The sequence below is a fragment of the Chlamydotis macqueenii genome, chromosome 5 (genome assembly GCF_036417535.1).
Source record: "Chlamydotis macqueenii isolate bChlMac1 chromosome 5, bChlMac1.mat, whole genome shotgun sequence".
NCBI lineage: Eukaryota > Metazoa > Chordata > Aves > Otidiformes > Otididae > Chlamydotis > Chlamydotis macqueenii.
In genome coordinates, this window is record NC_141560.1 from 64,274,611 (window position 1) to 64,291,784 (window position 17,174).

At 34.5% G+C, this 17,174-nt stretch overlaps 1 protein-coding gene across 2 annotated transcripts in view; it reads right to left on the reverse strand.

Annotated features, from left to right (window-relative positions):
• Positions 1-17,174, reverse strand: part of ELP4 (elongator acetyltransferase complex subunit 4) — a 154,193-nt gene that overhangs the window by 42,127 nt on the left and 94,892 nt on the right. Inside the window, exon 10 of one of the 2 annotated variants that reach the window (XM_086748887.1) lies at positions 14,260-14,671. The exons of the other annotated variant lie outside the window; for it this stretch is intronic. Within the exon in view, the coding sequence (XP_086605013.1) occupies positions 14,627-14,671 (45 nt within the window). The 3' untranslated portion in view covers positions 14,260-14,626. Of the gene's footprint in view, positions 1-14,259; positions 14,672-17,174 lie in introns of those variants that run through there. 2 annotated transcript variants of the gene reach the window in all.

Genomic DNA, 17,174 nt, shown 5'->3' on the forward strand with positions numbered 1-17,174 from the left:
CTTAAAAAGGATATGGACCTGCTGGAATGAGTCCAGAGGAGGGCCACAAAAATGATCAGGGGGTTGGAGCATCACTCCTATGAGGACAGGCTGAGAGAGTTGGGGCTGTTCAGCCTGGAGAAGAGAAGGCTCCAGGGAGACCTGATAGCGGTCTTACAGTACCTCAAGGGGGCCTACAGGAAAGATGGGGAGAAACCCTTCAGTAGGGCCTGCTGCCTTCCTTATAATAAAGCTGTTAATAAAGACGGGGACAAACTTTTTAGCAGGGCCTGTTGCGATATGGCAAGGGGTAATGGTTTTAAACTAAAAGACGGAAGATTCAGATCAGTTAAAAGGAAGAAATTTTTTACCATGACGGTGGTGGAACACTGGAACAACTTGCCCAGAGAGGTAGTAGATGCTCCATCCCTGGAAACATTCAAGGTCAGGTTGGAAGGGGCTCTGAGCAACCTGATCTGGTTGGAGATGTCCCTGCTCGTTGCAGGGGGCTTGGACTAGACCTTTAAAGGTCCCTTCCCACCCAAACCATTCTATGATTCTATGACTCAGACTGTAAATCACCTTCTCTGCTGGCACATCTTACTGAAGTATTCAGTGAAGACTGTAATTATAGCTGAGATTCGATGTATCAGAAAATTTAACATATTAGCATGTAAAAATAGAGATTATAAGTTAGCCACAAAAGGTAGATCAATTCTAGAACTTACTGAAGGTTAAAACTAAATTAGTTAATGGCAGGAAATAAATAAGATTACTTCCACAAACTTATCAAGCTCATACTTTAAACACTCCTGTTGATATACCAGTTGACTCTTGCAGGAAACAGGAGGGTCTGGGATTCCTTCCACAGAAAGAGAACTAATAGAGACTTGGATGGCAAAGAAAGACCTAGAGATGTGATTTACAACATCTATGATGAATGAGAAATTGTCAAATTGGTCAGACTGATGAGCAGAATGAACAGTGCACGGGAGGCAATGTTTTTCTAGAGAAAAGTAATATCTGAGTGAAATACAGAATGAAGTAAAAGACAGTAAAGGCACCAAATATAAATCCAAGGAGGAAGAGATACAGGACAAACCACTGTGTTGCAGAAAAGGAAGTACAGCACCATCACCTTATTGAGTATTCCAAACCAAAAACGTTAGGGGGGTTGGGTACAGATCAAGTGGTTGAAGAAAATCTGAAAGTTTTATTGTTTATTGGACCTGGTTTTTACTGCCTGTTCCCCTCATGCAGAAAAACACTTAAAATGACATTTAAAAAGTGAGAACATGATTTTTAAAATTCTTTGTTTCCTAGATACACTGCAGGATATTTGGAGGAAAGAAAGCAACAGAGCGAAAATTTTTGTAAATAATGCTATTTGTTATTTCTCTAACAAATCCCTTCAAAGGCTGGAATCTGCTCAGTTTCTATAGTCTTTCAGCTTATTTTACATATGAAAATGTTTGTGTACACAGATCTGTTTTTGTTACTGTGTTATCTCTATCATGTTTTTTGGATGTTACTCTAATTGGATGAAAGTATCTCAGTTCCTACCACTTTCAATATCCAGGCCAAACTGATCAGAGTTATTTCCTCTTCACCCACTAAAGAATTATTAACTATATTATGTAACATCACAATAATCCATTATCTGTTCAGAATATTATAAATATTAATATAGATCCAAAGCATCCTGAAACACACACTGAAATATAATCACCCTAAAAGACAGAATAATATATGTGTTTTCTCTGTGACACAGTGAATACCAGGTAATCTCTTAACTCTTAGCTTGTATTGATTAGCCCCAACTGAAATAATTAAGTTGCTTCAAGATCATGGCATGTTCTTGCCTTGAACAAAATGCCTCAGTTTTTAGTACAAGTAAATGGTTTTTTTTAAAGGAATATTTAAAAAAAAAAGCTGCATAACAGTAGAAGTTAATATTTATTAAAATTTTATTCTAAACTAGACACGAGGATGACTCCAAGAATTTCAGAGTAAGCTCTCCATGTAAAATACTTCTGTATTTCACCAGTTTTTTCTTAAATGACAGTACTGAGATTGACACTGGACAATACATCATGCAGCCTACTTTGATGTTACTTATAAACTCTGGTTTTGAATATCTCTTGTTGAAACTGTCAGAAGCACTTGAGATGTAAAAAATACATACTAAAAATTAATACAGCTCATATATGGGGAAAAGAATAATGATTTGGAGTAGCAACAGAAGGCACGTGTTTGTAAGAAGAATGTAAACTTTTCCTACGCAGGTATATGATGAGAACCAAGCTTCCAACGAAAAAAAAAACCAAACAAGGATATGTTCTCAGTCAACAAGATTTAGTATTACAGCATAATTTAATAAAGCAATTAAATTAAACACTTGAAAATCAACTGGTAGACACATATTCCCTTAACTCTGCAGAAGAGTTTTACATGCAAAAATAATTAATGGGTCCGTTCTTAAACTCTGTTTATCTTTTAATTTTCTACTTTAAAATGTTATTAATTTACAATGCCTTCCATGACATTAAGTTTAGGTTAATATACTTACACTGATATATTTTAACAAGATAATTATGTCAAAGGTTATAATCAACAGTTCATAATAAAAAGTTATGCTCAAAAATAAAACTTATTATTTATAGTTTAGACTGCATAATAAAGTATTAGCAACAGAAAATGTTAATTAATTTCTAATTCTCTATTCTTTTATTTAGATTTCATGAAGGTTGATTGGACTTGATCCGTCATTTTACGGAAAATTAATTATTTCAAATACATGCACCACTTTATGCAACCTGCCTGATTTGCATTGAGGAAAATTCAGCAGAAGTAATTGAGGCACAAGCAAATACTGGCACTGACTGAACTCAATTTTCATTCCAAATTTCTGCAAAATCCCAAGACACAACAATATCAGATGCGGGGGGAAAATAAACAAAAGCAATGTGTAAAGGGAACATGAAAAGAGAATATTACAAGAATCAGAGAACAAAGGGATTGCAAAACTATTTTAGTGCCATAGATGAACAGTGAGGGCTTCATTCAGGCAAGGTGGAATAAGATATCATATGGCATCCTGACAATTGATGTCTTCATTTAAATGTAAGAATTTACATTCTAATTAGAAAGAATTTACATCTTAATCAGAGGCAGCTGTATTATCTTGTTACTGTTTTTTTCAAAGGTAATGAACTAAAGTACTGCTGTGCTTTTTCAACCAGAAACTAAATAGACAGCATACAGTGTTATTTTATAGCCTACCTGCTGTAAGCTGTTATTAATATTTTCAAAGACTAAATTCCAACAAAATCTTTTAAAATAAAAATTGTATTTGACATTGCTCGAATGATATTATAAAGACTTATTTAAAATATTTATCCAATACCCTTTCTAACTTATATTTTAAGTATATGCAGTCATAAAGGTATCCTTAATATGGCACCAATGAAGCACTTTCATTTTAGGCTTCAACTAATCCAGTATATCAGGGGAAAAAAAGTATTTGGGACTTTTTTAATTAACAAAACAGTTCCACAGATACTTGTCCATGTTGTTTATAGAATACATAAAGAAAAATCAATTAAACAAGACTATTTCGTACCTCACATATAAATACACTTTTAATTGAGGCCAAATTGAAAGGTTTTAGATGCTGCTTCTAAGGGATGGGTCCTGCCAAGGAATATACAGTTGCTTTTAGAGGTATTTTTAGACTTATGAAATCATGGCTTACTAGTTGAGTCTAATATAATTTTTTTTGGCTCTTGCACAATTTCAAGAATTTTGATGTCAGTATACAACTGCTGTTAGGGAACTTCAAGTATACAGAGTGCAGTAAGACGTAAAGACTTTTTTTATATATGAAGAAATTAGACATGACCTGAGAAGTTCCTAGTTTAGTGTGCAGCCCTGCAAAGACTAACTCTGGAAAAACTTTGTCTCACTACTATTTTGTGTCTCCACATTTGTAAGATGTGTCTCTCTCAGCTCTATGTCTATTCAGAACGGAAATATCTTTGGAGCAAGATAATGTTATTGCTACAAGCTATGCAACATTCAATTCCATGCACACTTCCATAAAGAGTACTGAATTAAGATGAATGGTTGCTCATCATATTTGCTCTTCCTTTGAACTCTGGAAACATTATGTGTATTTTCATGTATCTTCTATTACAACAACAGAACAAGAAAAAAAAAAACAACTTGGAATCTTCCATCAACTTGGAAAACTAGGTAGAAATTACTGAAATAATTTAGTTCATTTGCCACCTCATGGGTTAAATTAATTAGCACCAACCAGAAAGACTCACATCCTGAGATGGACAAACATACTGTCAGAATGTCTGAATCCCTGATGTGCTGCTGAAATACAAAGCATTCGGCTGGATAAAGAGAAAGGACCATTTTTCCGACAAAGATTTGCCAAGTCCATCACTACCTGTGGCAAGTAACAGAATAGGTAGACTTGCTGTGCATGCTTCAGTGGAGGCAACTTCTGCTGACCTGCATACGACTTCTTTTCAAACCCAGTCCCTCAGAATGTGACTTGGAGAGCCAAAGAATGCAGAAGTTGGGGGTTTTTTTGGCTTACTGGTTCAGGCTAAATATCAGCATGTATGGCTTCCCTGTGATCACAGATAAAATTTATTTAACATCATCACTAAATATTAAAAAGATATGATAAAGAGAACGAACATGAATTATTCATCCTCCTATAATCAGGAATACCATATATCTCAAAGACACACTGAAAAGTTTGGCTTCTCTTGATCTTTATGGTTAAGAGAGGAGAAGAGATCCTGGAAAACCCACACTTACGTAACTTCTGCATGACAAGCCTAAATGAAAGTTTCACAGCACGTATCTTGAGAGGTAAAGCAGATCAGACTTTTTTTACTCTCTGGCAGAGTTTTCTGAAAACTACAGCTAAATGAAGCCAAAGGACTAAGGTAACATTTCTGCTGGAGACCTGAACTGGACTTTGAAGAAATTTTTTATTCCTTCTTTGAACTGCTGAGAAATACAAACCCCTACACAAGCAACCAAAACAACCTCTTTCCCCAATATTTGTGAATATTTTCAAGTAATATCACATAACATATTATTAGGAATGGAAAGACATTTGACAAAATTATCCGCATTATCTTCTGGTATAATTTAGACCACTACGTTTACTTATAGAACTGCTTTAGTTCCATAACTCTAATTTGTTTCCAATATCTTCTTCTAGATTAAAGGGTCATCTTTTTACTAAAAGCCATCAGTGTCCACTAACTTCACTTAGCATCGCATACATAATATATTGTATTTTGTAATTCAATTTCAAATTTTAAGTATTATTCCTTGCCTAAAAATAACAGTATGTTCCATTCAAACTCTGAAAATAAGTTTAAGTTGTTTTTACTAAAACTGTATTGTACCAATGCTTCACGATATAATGAGTTTCATTATATAATTTCATGGTATAATTTATTTTATACGTTGGAAAGCATCTGACCAAGCACCTTTGGGTATATTTTAATCAGTGCTCTAATAATGTTTAAAATATCTAGAAGACAGGCTTGAAAACATATTAACATAAATAACTATCAGAAAACAGAAAATTGCAAAAAATCAGAAAGGTATGTACATTTTTTTCAACTACAGTGACTAAGGATTTCCATGTTATAGTAAATCTACTAATACTGAAGTGATTTTCAGAATTTAATGATTTTTGTTTTCCATGTATCTCTATGATATTAATAAACATGTAAACATAACCTATCTTGCAGCTCTCATTCATAAAACAATCACTTAATACAGCCATAATTTTTGTTGCTATGTAAGGTTAAAATACACCCACAAGTTCAATCTCATTATTACATATGTTCCTTTCTGATTTTATATTTTATTTTCATATTTTCTTCTTTGGGGTGCATAATGTGACTATTACTCCTCCATTTTTACCATTTTAAAGTAAACAAAAATTACACTTACAACAATGCCTTGTTAAGTTATTACTCAACAGTAAAAGTCTGAAGCATTTACTTACGCAGTTCTATGCACTACTAAACAGTCCACTACTCTTACAAATAAATTTTTCTGGAGTAAGACTGTAGACCTAGATCTCAGGTTGGTATTATAAAAGCAGAATGTACGTAATGTGCAAAATTTTGAGCATGGGATTAAATCTGGGCTTAATCTAGATTTACATTTAAATTAACTTTAACATCTGCAGGAGCTCTGTGGTTAATTCTGGGTGCACAGGTAGGGGGGTAGATTGAGGCCAGCTGAGAGTGAACCACTCTGACTTTTACCTTAAGGTCAGGTTCCGTTGAGAATCTCTAATTTAGCTATTGGAATCAGCTATTTAACCTGCTCTCCAGCCACTGTGCTGGAGCTAGAGTGGATAAAGCAGTCATCCCATGTAATTACAACAACAGCAGCATAGGTTCCTTCAAGTTCTTAACACAGTGAAGGTTTTCAGTGCTTCTCTGGCCTGGTCTGTAAGTACCTCTTGTAGCTGGCATGTGAACCAGGACCGAAGCAAGGCATAGAAAATGTTTTGCAGAGAAACTGCTTCCTGAAGCTTACACTTGTGCCTAGCAAAGAGCCCTGGGTGGCAGAGTTTCCATGTGGTTAATCTTCAGAAAGGTCCAAGAGCCACTTCCACTGAAAACTCACAGGTACAGCTGTAAGAATTTCCTGCAATTCAGGCTGAAGGAAAGATTACAGTGTGAATACCTCCTTGCTATCTCTATGTATTTTGACTGGTTTTAATCAGAGGCGTTACGAGTAAGAGACATAGAAATTGTACCAGGAATATTGGCCTCATCAGGGGGAAAAGATTTGTTGTTATGTTAACCAAAAACTCAAATGGAAAATGTTTTACAGAGATTTTTCAGGGAGTGATTCTGAGTCCAGTCTAATGGACTTTGGTTTGTAAATCTGAATGGTGATCAATTAATTAGGCTTTAATTGTCAGCAAGGATCAGAATCTCTTCATACATCTTTTCAAGCACTGATCCAAGGCAATTAATGCTGTATTCTACTGAAACCCTAGTACAAGGAACTGAGAGCATAAAATGCAAAATATTTATTTATATTACAGGAAAAAAAAAAAAGGACTGGAAAAAAAACTGAAAAAAAAAGGACTAATAATATGAATCCTGCATACAGATTGGGAGAGAGATTACACATGTAAGAGTTTTTTAGATTCACAAAAACATTAGGAAATTTACTCCCTAGAAAGGTAAGATGCAGTTGTCTCAACATCCTGTTCAACACAGACACAGGCCAGAAGATTGACTCCTCCAAGCAAATTATAAATCTGAAATCTTTAAAGACTGGTGCCATTACTCTGTGGCCTCTGTTATCTCAACCCCTGTATGTCAGAAGACTGAAGAGTGGTTTCACACCTGAGCTGAGACCTAAGGAACATCCATCCTACCTACTATAATGGATTTAGTTATTTACCGGAGCTCAATATACTGGAACCAAATAAAATGCTGGCTGTAGGAATGAAAGTTGACGCTTACTTCTTACACTGATCTACAGACATATTGCTTATTATGTGCAGATCAATCACAATTCTAAATGGTTAATATGTAGCACATAGAGCTGATGTATGACCACCTACATCTTCCTTTCATATATCAGCACAGATATAATTGATCCTTTATTACGGACCTTTTCCTACACTACATCCAAATGCCTGATACCAAGTATGCTGGATGTACAAACACCACAATATGACTGAATTCTTACACAATTTATCAGAGGAGGAGAACAAAATAGCACTTACTTTCCAAAAGGTACTGAATGTACACTGGAATTTTAAAATTTACTAAACATCACTGCACTGTTTCATCCTTCAGAGTAAACCGACCGTTAGATTCATTCTTGGTGTCACTGCTGAATCAGCCAAAAAAAATCTGAATCATATCTAGGTCACAGACTCAAACTGCACACCAAATAGACCACATCAGTGGAAATCCATTTGAACCCCAGTCATTAAAGATATGGAGAAACACTTCCTGTACACATTTACTGTACATAAAAAAGATCCCAGTTACACAGTTAACCAGACACTTCAGAGATGATCACACTGCAGAGCACAGATTAAGGAAAAAGTAGAAAGCGATTAACTTTACCCTTTTCACTCCTAATGATATAAACTAGAAGAATAGTTAGGAAAGATTATGTTTTTTAAATTGGTTTATATGTTAAAAATTAGGAAAGAAAAAATATAATCAAAAAGTTTTTTAAAATAAACATAACTAAAGACAAGCTTTTAAAAAATCATTATACACCTTCATATTAAAATGCTATTTAAGCTTTCCTCTGCCAGTTATACAGTAGTCAAAACACACAGTAGTAGTTAATAAGACAAGACTAGACTTAAGTATCGACTTTCATAATAAAACATGAAGATAAAAATGAGGCTTGGTGTAATTTATAAGAGAGAAAATGATGTACTAAAAGGAGGACACTAAATCAATTTTAAACACCAAACACAATTTATGTCTGACTTTAAAACTCATCCTCAAAACATTAATCTACACAAAGGCCACAAACTGAATGAGGCATAATTTGTGAAACTGATACCTTTCATCACAACCTCTAGCTGAAAAGGTCATTAGATATATTATATCTAAGTGAGCAGCTTATCCCTGCTTCATTACTGATAATTAAGGCAAGTAATATTTTCTTGACAGTAATGTGTCCAGTAAGAGATATCGTCTAGTTTGCATAAACCAGACATTAATTACCAGAGTAGTATCAGAGATAAAAAAAAATTAAGTACCTGTGTAACATAATTTCATTATTTTTTCTTCATTTCCTTAAAGAATTAGCAGGCTCAGAAACATAATGAGCATATTAAGAAATCCATTTCCAAGCATTTATTAAAATCCTTATTACACATTACACAAATATATTTTTGTACATACAAAACCAGAAATGAAGGCATCTTGAAATACATGGATTATTTAGATATTTTGTCATCTTGCTTTACTAGAGCAACATTTGATGTTGAAGTACTGTGATCAAATAAGATTCATATTTGAACTTCACTTCAAACGTTAAGGCTTTCACATGGATGAAGTCACAAATGACTCCAAGACCTCTGATCTGCAACTTCACCTCATGTAAAGGCTGCTTCACCTTGTTTGCATAAACGGTAGTTTTGCTGTTATACAGAACAGCATATCTATCAAGCACCTGTGTGAAGATGCCAAATTTGTCACCTAGCTCATAATCTGTTTAACAGTTTTCATTTCTCAGTAGAAACATATCTCAATTTAAAAGCTATGTTGCATAGCGTTTGGCAAATAGAAGAAAGAAAGATTAATTACCTGTAATGGTTTATTCATCAAGGTGTTTTATCTATCATACTTCACTCTACAATAACCCAGAGAAATGTTATCTAGAGAAATTTTACCCTTAGTCGTAAGGGTAAACCACAGATAAACGCTGTTGTCACTGCACGCCATGCAGAAGCCATAAAAGCGGTACCCTATCCTTTTAATTTCTCTCAACTCCAGAATTCCTGAAAAAGTGAATGTATATTTGACAATAAAACCTGAGAAACAGTTACAGTGCAAGCAGCTTCTTTTTCTCCTTTGAATTCCTGTCCCCATGAAGATTTGCATTGTGGGTGCTTTGAGCAGTATTTCTCACAAAGCATCATTAATTTAGAGGAGGGTCCAAGCGTCCCTTGTTGAACAGGAATTGGCTTCACTGTTACCATAAAGCTTGCTTGTGGCGGTCTCAAAAGAAAACTCCATGGACTTTCTACGGAAAAAATACTGAGTGATCAAAGCTAAGGTAGGAAGAAGACAGAGGGCAAGGAAGAGGAGGAAGACTGTCACAGATCTCAATTAAAGGCAATTAAAAAGGCTGCCACCAAAAGAAAGCAGGTTAACCTAGAAGATATTTAGAGAAAGAACTGTCTCTCTGACTCAGCTATGTGGTATATAAGTAGTATAGAAAGGAGATATATATCCCTTTCTGTGAAAGCATACACAGTATTTAGAGACGGCATGCATTTCTGAATTCTGCTACAGACAAGCATCCTATGGATATCACCTGTCAGCCTATATAGATGGAATGCACATGGAAACAGTCAGAGGAGCACTTTTACTGATGTTATTTGTGCAGATTATTCTGAAACGGTATATCCATTAAGTAAGTTGACTGACATTGTGTTATCATCATGATCATTTGTCAAATACAGACCTTAAATACTGGAAAGTTAATTGAAAGATCTGTTTTGTGATAATGACCTAATGACAAACCAGCATGAAGCTAAATTAAGACAAAGTAGGTGAGTACCTGGAAGAGGTAATGACGAAATCTTTCAGTAGGAATTGACACTATTAAAATTCATTAGATGTGATCTGGTCTATTTTTGAAACTTGAAATGTTCAAAATGACCATTTCATCACAGGCACCAGAAGTTAAAATTATTACTGGAGTTAAAGGAAATGTAAGGAAAGTGAGAGTAAGGTAATGACTATGCCTATATATGCTGCCCCTCTTACTACTGCGCTGAGTGGAAGACCATCTTCAGTTGCAATTAATGTTTCCTCCTTCTTTCCAAGGGCAAAGACCAAATAATAGTAGTGTGTTTGCAAACTTGCCCGGAATTTGGAATAGTAAGTGGAGTTGCAACTCCATGTTGCAGCTCTGCATTTACATGGGAGGGCATGACACAACATAACATGAATGTGTAGAGAGCCATAAAACCCAAGTGCCTCTGAGTAGTAGTAGAGTCTCTCACATGGTACAGACTCTGGGCACAGGCTATTTGAAAGTCCAACAGAAAAGTAGCCAAAGTGATTATATTTAAAGAGAAAATCCACTTAAACGGCAAAATACTGTCACTTCAACCTCAAACAATCAGTACTCATCGAAACCTGGCTATATTCATCTATGCAAAAGATGTCAAAATAGCATTTTCCATGGGAGATGGCCAGGATAGTTCTGCCTTTTCTTTTGGATCAACACCTACTCATGGCCTGGCTACCTGTAAGATAGATTACGTAAGGCATTAAATACGAGAGGCAATGGCCATCTAACAGCATCAACTGAAACAACACCCACCCTTATTTGCTAAGGCAAGTGTACCAGGCAGCTTCAGTCAACTTTAGCTAGGTAAGGAGAGTCCAAGACTAGTCCATGGCTAGACAGTTCTAATTACACTGACCTTCACCCATCACTCTCTATTCCTTCGGGTCTTGAAGGCTGTCTGGAATCAGTAGAGAGACAAAGCTGACAAGTCTTAGGGCTTAGTATATAAAGGTATGTCAGTGCAGCATTTTTAGGAGCTGATTTTACCAGAAAGCAACCTAACAATAACTGCTATCAGCTTAGGAACAAATTGGTGCAGTAAGTAGATATTTCTATAGCCCTTATGCCATAAGGCACTTTTGCTTGAGTACTTTGTATCTTTTTTCAATCACAGTAAAACTTTGATCATGTATCTTATTAAAATTTACCTCTAATATTCTGATAAAACCCCAAAGAACTAACATCTTGAAGACCGAAAATTGAAATGGAAATGACTGCAAACGTTAATATGCTATTTTAACGTCTTCAGTGATGGAAAATGTCCTTATTCTTTCTAGTTTCTTGGGTAAAAGAAGTGACAGCAATCATTGGCACCTGGCAGGTATAACCAACTGATGTTACTTTAACTCTAGATACCCTGAATTCAGACCTGAAGAAGTTGTTGATTGCCTCCAAAAGCTTTCTAAGTTACAGCTATTATTCTCTAATATGAGAACAGTCCTGCTGAGTTAGTGACATGTAAAACATTGCTCGTTGTTGTCAGTATTTGCAGGATTATGGAATATAAAGTATGATACTGCAGAAGGCTGTTTATTTATAAATAATAGCAGTATTTAAGTAATGAATTATTCATATGCGGTATAACATTGACAAAAATAACTTGCATGTACACTCTCAAACATTTGCTGGTTTCGATGCTGTTACAAAAAATGAATTAATACATCTAGTTTTACTCTCTATTTTGACTATAAAATGATCTAAGTAAAACCATAAAGCAGTCTTTTCTGCCACATTTAGAGAATCAATACTTTAATGGATAATCACATATATAAAAGAATTTATTAACATCTCCCATATGCCACATACGAACTTGCTTTCTTAACTCTTATTTCCTATTTTGCAATAGACACATTTTCATAGAATGAACTTCGAAACTTTGAATTTACAGGCTCTGGCTGTAATTTGATATTTGTGGGGTCTGTACGTTTGTCTTTTGATATAACAGTGAAACTGGGGCTCAAATTACTAAACTGAAATAAATAATTCAAATTATAAACAAAGCTACTTAAATCTTTTTAAAAATACAGCAAATTACAAAAAAAAAAACCCCAAACCTCTAGGTTTTCTGTTCCACTGAAGTGAGCATATGCTTATTTGTGAGGTTACAGTGTATTTATTTTAAAAGTTTTATTTTTATTTTTGTACTTTCCTTAAAGCAAGGAATTTTTTTTTGCAGGTAATACAGTTGTACATACTAACACAAATTTTACTACATATTTTCATGTAAGAGGAAAGTTGAGAACAAAAACCTCATAAGGACAGGAGACAAAGGATTTAAAATATGATAAGGAAAATAGTCTAAGAGGGAAATGGAGAGCCCAAAGGGAAGGAGAATGAAGAAAAAAACATAAACCCACACTTTTTCCCTCTGCAGTATCACAACAGATTTTACAGGCATTTTTCCCGTTTTCTTAAAAAGAAGCTGAGAGTATGCTACACACATATATGTATGTGTATCTATGTGTGTGTGTGTATCTATCTATGCAGCATACATGTTATAAGTGTATAGCTGGTTTAACACACTTACTCTTTTCCCAGTTTTTGAACGGATCATGAAAATTGTCAGCCAAAATTTCTCAACAATTGCTTCAGTAAGTGCTTTTTCAGAACATGGGTAGAGAACACATAGATTTAACAACCACCCATGAAAGATGTGAAGCCATCTCTGTACCTCCCTTAATTTATAACTTTATACCTCTGCAATAAGAGGGCGCAGGCCTCATGTACATTTTAGAAATGTATTTTTGTATAAATTTCATTGTGATTATCAATGAATCTATCCTAAGTAAATTTTACAAGTGGCATTGAGATAACTACAAACTTAAGGAATTTAAATATCAAGTCCATCAGAAACTTCTAATCATAAACTGACTCTGGAAAAGTTCTGAATCTGGAATGCTTAATGAAATTAATATTTTTTTCTATAATTTATAAAGATTGTTCATTTTTTTATCCTGACAATTTGCTTAATGTGATAATTTCATATAATTCTAGTAGTCATAGTAACTTGTTGATTTTATTATTATTTTACTGTTCTTGCTTTCCATCTTTTGTTTTTGATCTGGCATATAGTTACCATTATATATTATTTTTCTGAGAGTATCAGTAATAGATATAATGGAATATTTTTTCAAATAAGAAATGTAATTTCAGAAATGTTGAGAACCTCAGTGTAAACTCTCAAAGGTGTAAACTTATGGTGACAACTCCGCCTAAGAAATCTTTGCTTTTCACAGCTTGCCTCAGTTTAAGAGGCAGAAATTAGCATTCAGTGCTTAAAACGCTACCACTACATCTTCAGCTTCTTCAAATCTGAATTCAGAAAGGACAAAATTAAAACTTAATTTATTAGTGAACTAGGAAAAAAGCTCACAAATCCAGCCACTGTTGTCAATTATAAAACTAAACTTGCAATCGCATAATTACTTTGGTGTTAAATTTGACTGGAAAGTAGATTGAACTATTCTGGATGACTGTACAAAGAATGAAAAGAGATGGAATCAGATTTTGTTTTAAAAAGTGTCTTAAGTAAGACACATCATTTTTCTCTCTCTCTCTCTTGTTCACTTAAAACACTAAGCTTGAGATGTGTTCTAAACACTGGGGAAAGATTTACAGACTCCTTGAGGATGTTTATAGTGGGTTTCTTCTAATACTATGAGCATGCATGTGTACTCCTTATGTTTCCACACTTTCCCCTGTGACAGATATGGAGTAGTAAAGGGACCATTACAAACCAAACAGCTTTTCAGCAGTTTTAGAGCATGTACTTCAAAACTGCATTTTTATTTTAGGTTTTGACAAATGGAAAAATCATGTTTAAAATTCTGACATCAAAACCTGCAATTTCATGCTTCATCTATACAACATCCCTTTAGATTTAAATACACATGATAACAAATACCATTTAAAAATGTTCCCCTTAAGTTCAATACTAGGCATTTTCTCATATTAATTACCTAGAGAAAAAATCTAGACAAAATTTGCAACAATTCTTTTAAAATGAAGGGCTTTGGACCTACATTCTACTTTAATAGTATTCATTACACACTTGCAGTTTTGGAATTTACATTACCTGATTATATATTTCTTGCTATGCACAGAAAATTCTAACAAAAACTAGCAATACTACATTAAAACATTGAGGCAGCTAAACTTCTGCTCAGTTTACAACAGTGACTGATACAAACCTGGAATACATCCTGACGTGGAGCCTGTCTGACCTGTGAAACTTATTTCCTTGGTGCAGCATTCAAAAATGAAATTGTGGCAAAAAAGAAAAGCCAAACTATTCCTAAGTAATACAAAATATACTATATTCCAGCATCTTGAACAATGTCTGAAACAAGGAAAGGAAAAAAAGAAATAAATAAAAATAAATTTCCTTTCTCCCAAAAAAGGAAAATAATTTTAAACTACACTAGCAAGTACAGTGTATAAGAATGCTTCAAATACATAAAGTTTGATGATCTGACTGGACGAAGTTGCACACAAGATGATAAAACAAGACTCTGTGAATATCACAACTATTTTCCTGTGTAAATTTCTCACACAACTACTTTAAACTCTTCAAATTTTGCATTTCAATACCAGGTTACAAAGTTCTATCCAACATCATTTCTACTCATGCCCTCATGATTAGAATCTTATTTTAGGGAAGTCAGTAATCTCTCTTCATGTATAAAAGAAAATTCAAAGAAAAAAAAAAAACAAGACAAAATCTAACCCAAATCTCTGATACCTGTGAGATCAATACGAAGAATTCAACTTCATACATAGATCTGATTATGTGAGGTAGCAAATTTGCTTTACCTTAGAAAATTACTCAAAAAATTGAACTATTTATGTAATAATTTATTCCTGGCCTATTCTTTGGATAGACATTTCTAGATGGGAGAATTTATGTTACTTTTGTTGTTTACTTCCTAAATGGCAAACAGAAAAGTAGGGAAAAGACCAGTATCAAATTCAATCTGGGAATTTTTCAACGTGTAATTGAAAAATCGCAATTTTTATAAATGCAATCTCAAAACTCAACAAGTTCAGTATGAGGATTAGTGCCCAAATTTCTTATTTTGTGAAAATGTTAAAAGAGACCACTTGTTCAATATAAAATCATGGCTACTACATAAGCTTAGTCAACTAATTTTCTACAACATTCTGTAAGGCTGTATAATAGCTTAACACTCATGTGGAACAGCTGCACTGACACAATGGGCTGCCGATGTTTTTACTGTCCTAATAATCCACATATTAAAGAGTCCCTAAATACTCATTGATGCGACAGACCATAACAACTCCCATGGAGCTGTTACAGTTTATCAGGTCAGCGATCTGCATACTGAGGATTCCCCAAGTACTCATTGACAGGTAGCATCTCATATACACTCGTACTAAAATAATAATTGCTTCAAAGGAACTGTTAAATCCCGGTTGCAAGAACAAATTAATTTAAAACCACTGAGACGCTACTTTGTTTTTTTTCTAAAGATCTGACAAATCTAGACAAATTTACTAGACGAATCAAGACATCTGAGTAGAATAACTGCTCTCATATATTATGGCTGTTTGGCATTGTAGTTAAAAATAGTACCCACCTTGTCTTCAATGAATTACAATCACTACCTTTCTGCTAGGCAAGGGTGACCCAAAACCTGTTCTTGACACTGTTAGAAAAGAATGAATTAAAAACTTGTTATATATTTTATAATCTTAATTGAAGCCTACTTTCTTCCTCTGTGTAGTGTTTTCTTCTGTCCTCACTTCTTAACTATAAATCATTGAACTCCTGAATTTTTTCCTTTCTCTTTTCTTACATACCCCAACAAGTGCTTAGCCTTGTCATCTCAGATCCCTTTAATTTCTTACTCTATTGTTTCCTCTCGTATATTTATGCTCTGCAGATTAGAGGAAAAACTCACACAGAGTATAGAAACCTTTGCACCCAAAAGAACCTGCAGTGATTTATCTGCTCCTACCCACTGCATCATGCAATGGCACAAACAATTCACACTCTAGACAACTTTCTGGCTTCATCTGAGTTTCAGACAAAGCTGAGCATGCGAGCATTCACGCAGACTACCAAACAGATTGAATGACTATGTGGAAACTACCTACAGTCAAAACACAGCTCCTCTAAAGGCAGAAATCCAGAAGAAAAGGGTGGTTCACAGTGTTAAACTAGAATACCTTAGAGTCTATGCCCATGATGAACTTCAGCCTGATAATGCTCTCCTCTGCCATTTGGTGCAGGCAGCAGTATACGTATCGCTGGAATTCTTCAGGGCTAAGTCTGATATTCCCACTAGTGCTTACATGGTTTGCTCCACAGGGCTCTGAAATCATACACTTCAAGTATTATTTATAGTCCAGTCAAGAAGCAAATCAACTACATTGCTTGTTTATGTCACTTGCTTTTTATGACTCATTTATGTTATGGCTACCAGGACATATAGATCTATCTGACATTGGTTGTTGTGTGCTTGTGGAAACATTCCTCATGAAAACTGTACTTCTAAATCAGATGAGACCTCAATCAAATTTACATTAATAGTCAGGGTAGTCACAGTAGTCTTGCAGAGAACTAAGCAGTTGAAAGCTGGTAGTCAAACCAAGGAACCAAAAGTGGAAGAAGTATCAAAATCCCCTTAACACATCCATGACTTTCATAATACTGGCTATGACAAAGGATAGAAGGAGATTTAATTAAAGAGATAATATGATAGCTCATAATAGTGTAACACTAGCACTTAGACACTGCAAAATCAGACTGTGACAGTTCATTTCTCAAAAATTAAATAGAATCATAAAAATTAAGAAGCAAGCAATACTTTCCCCCTTAG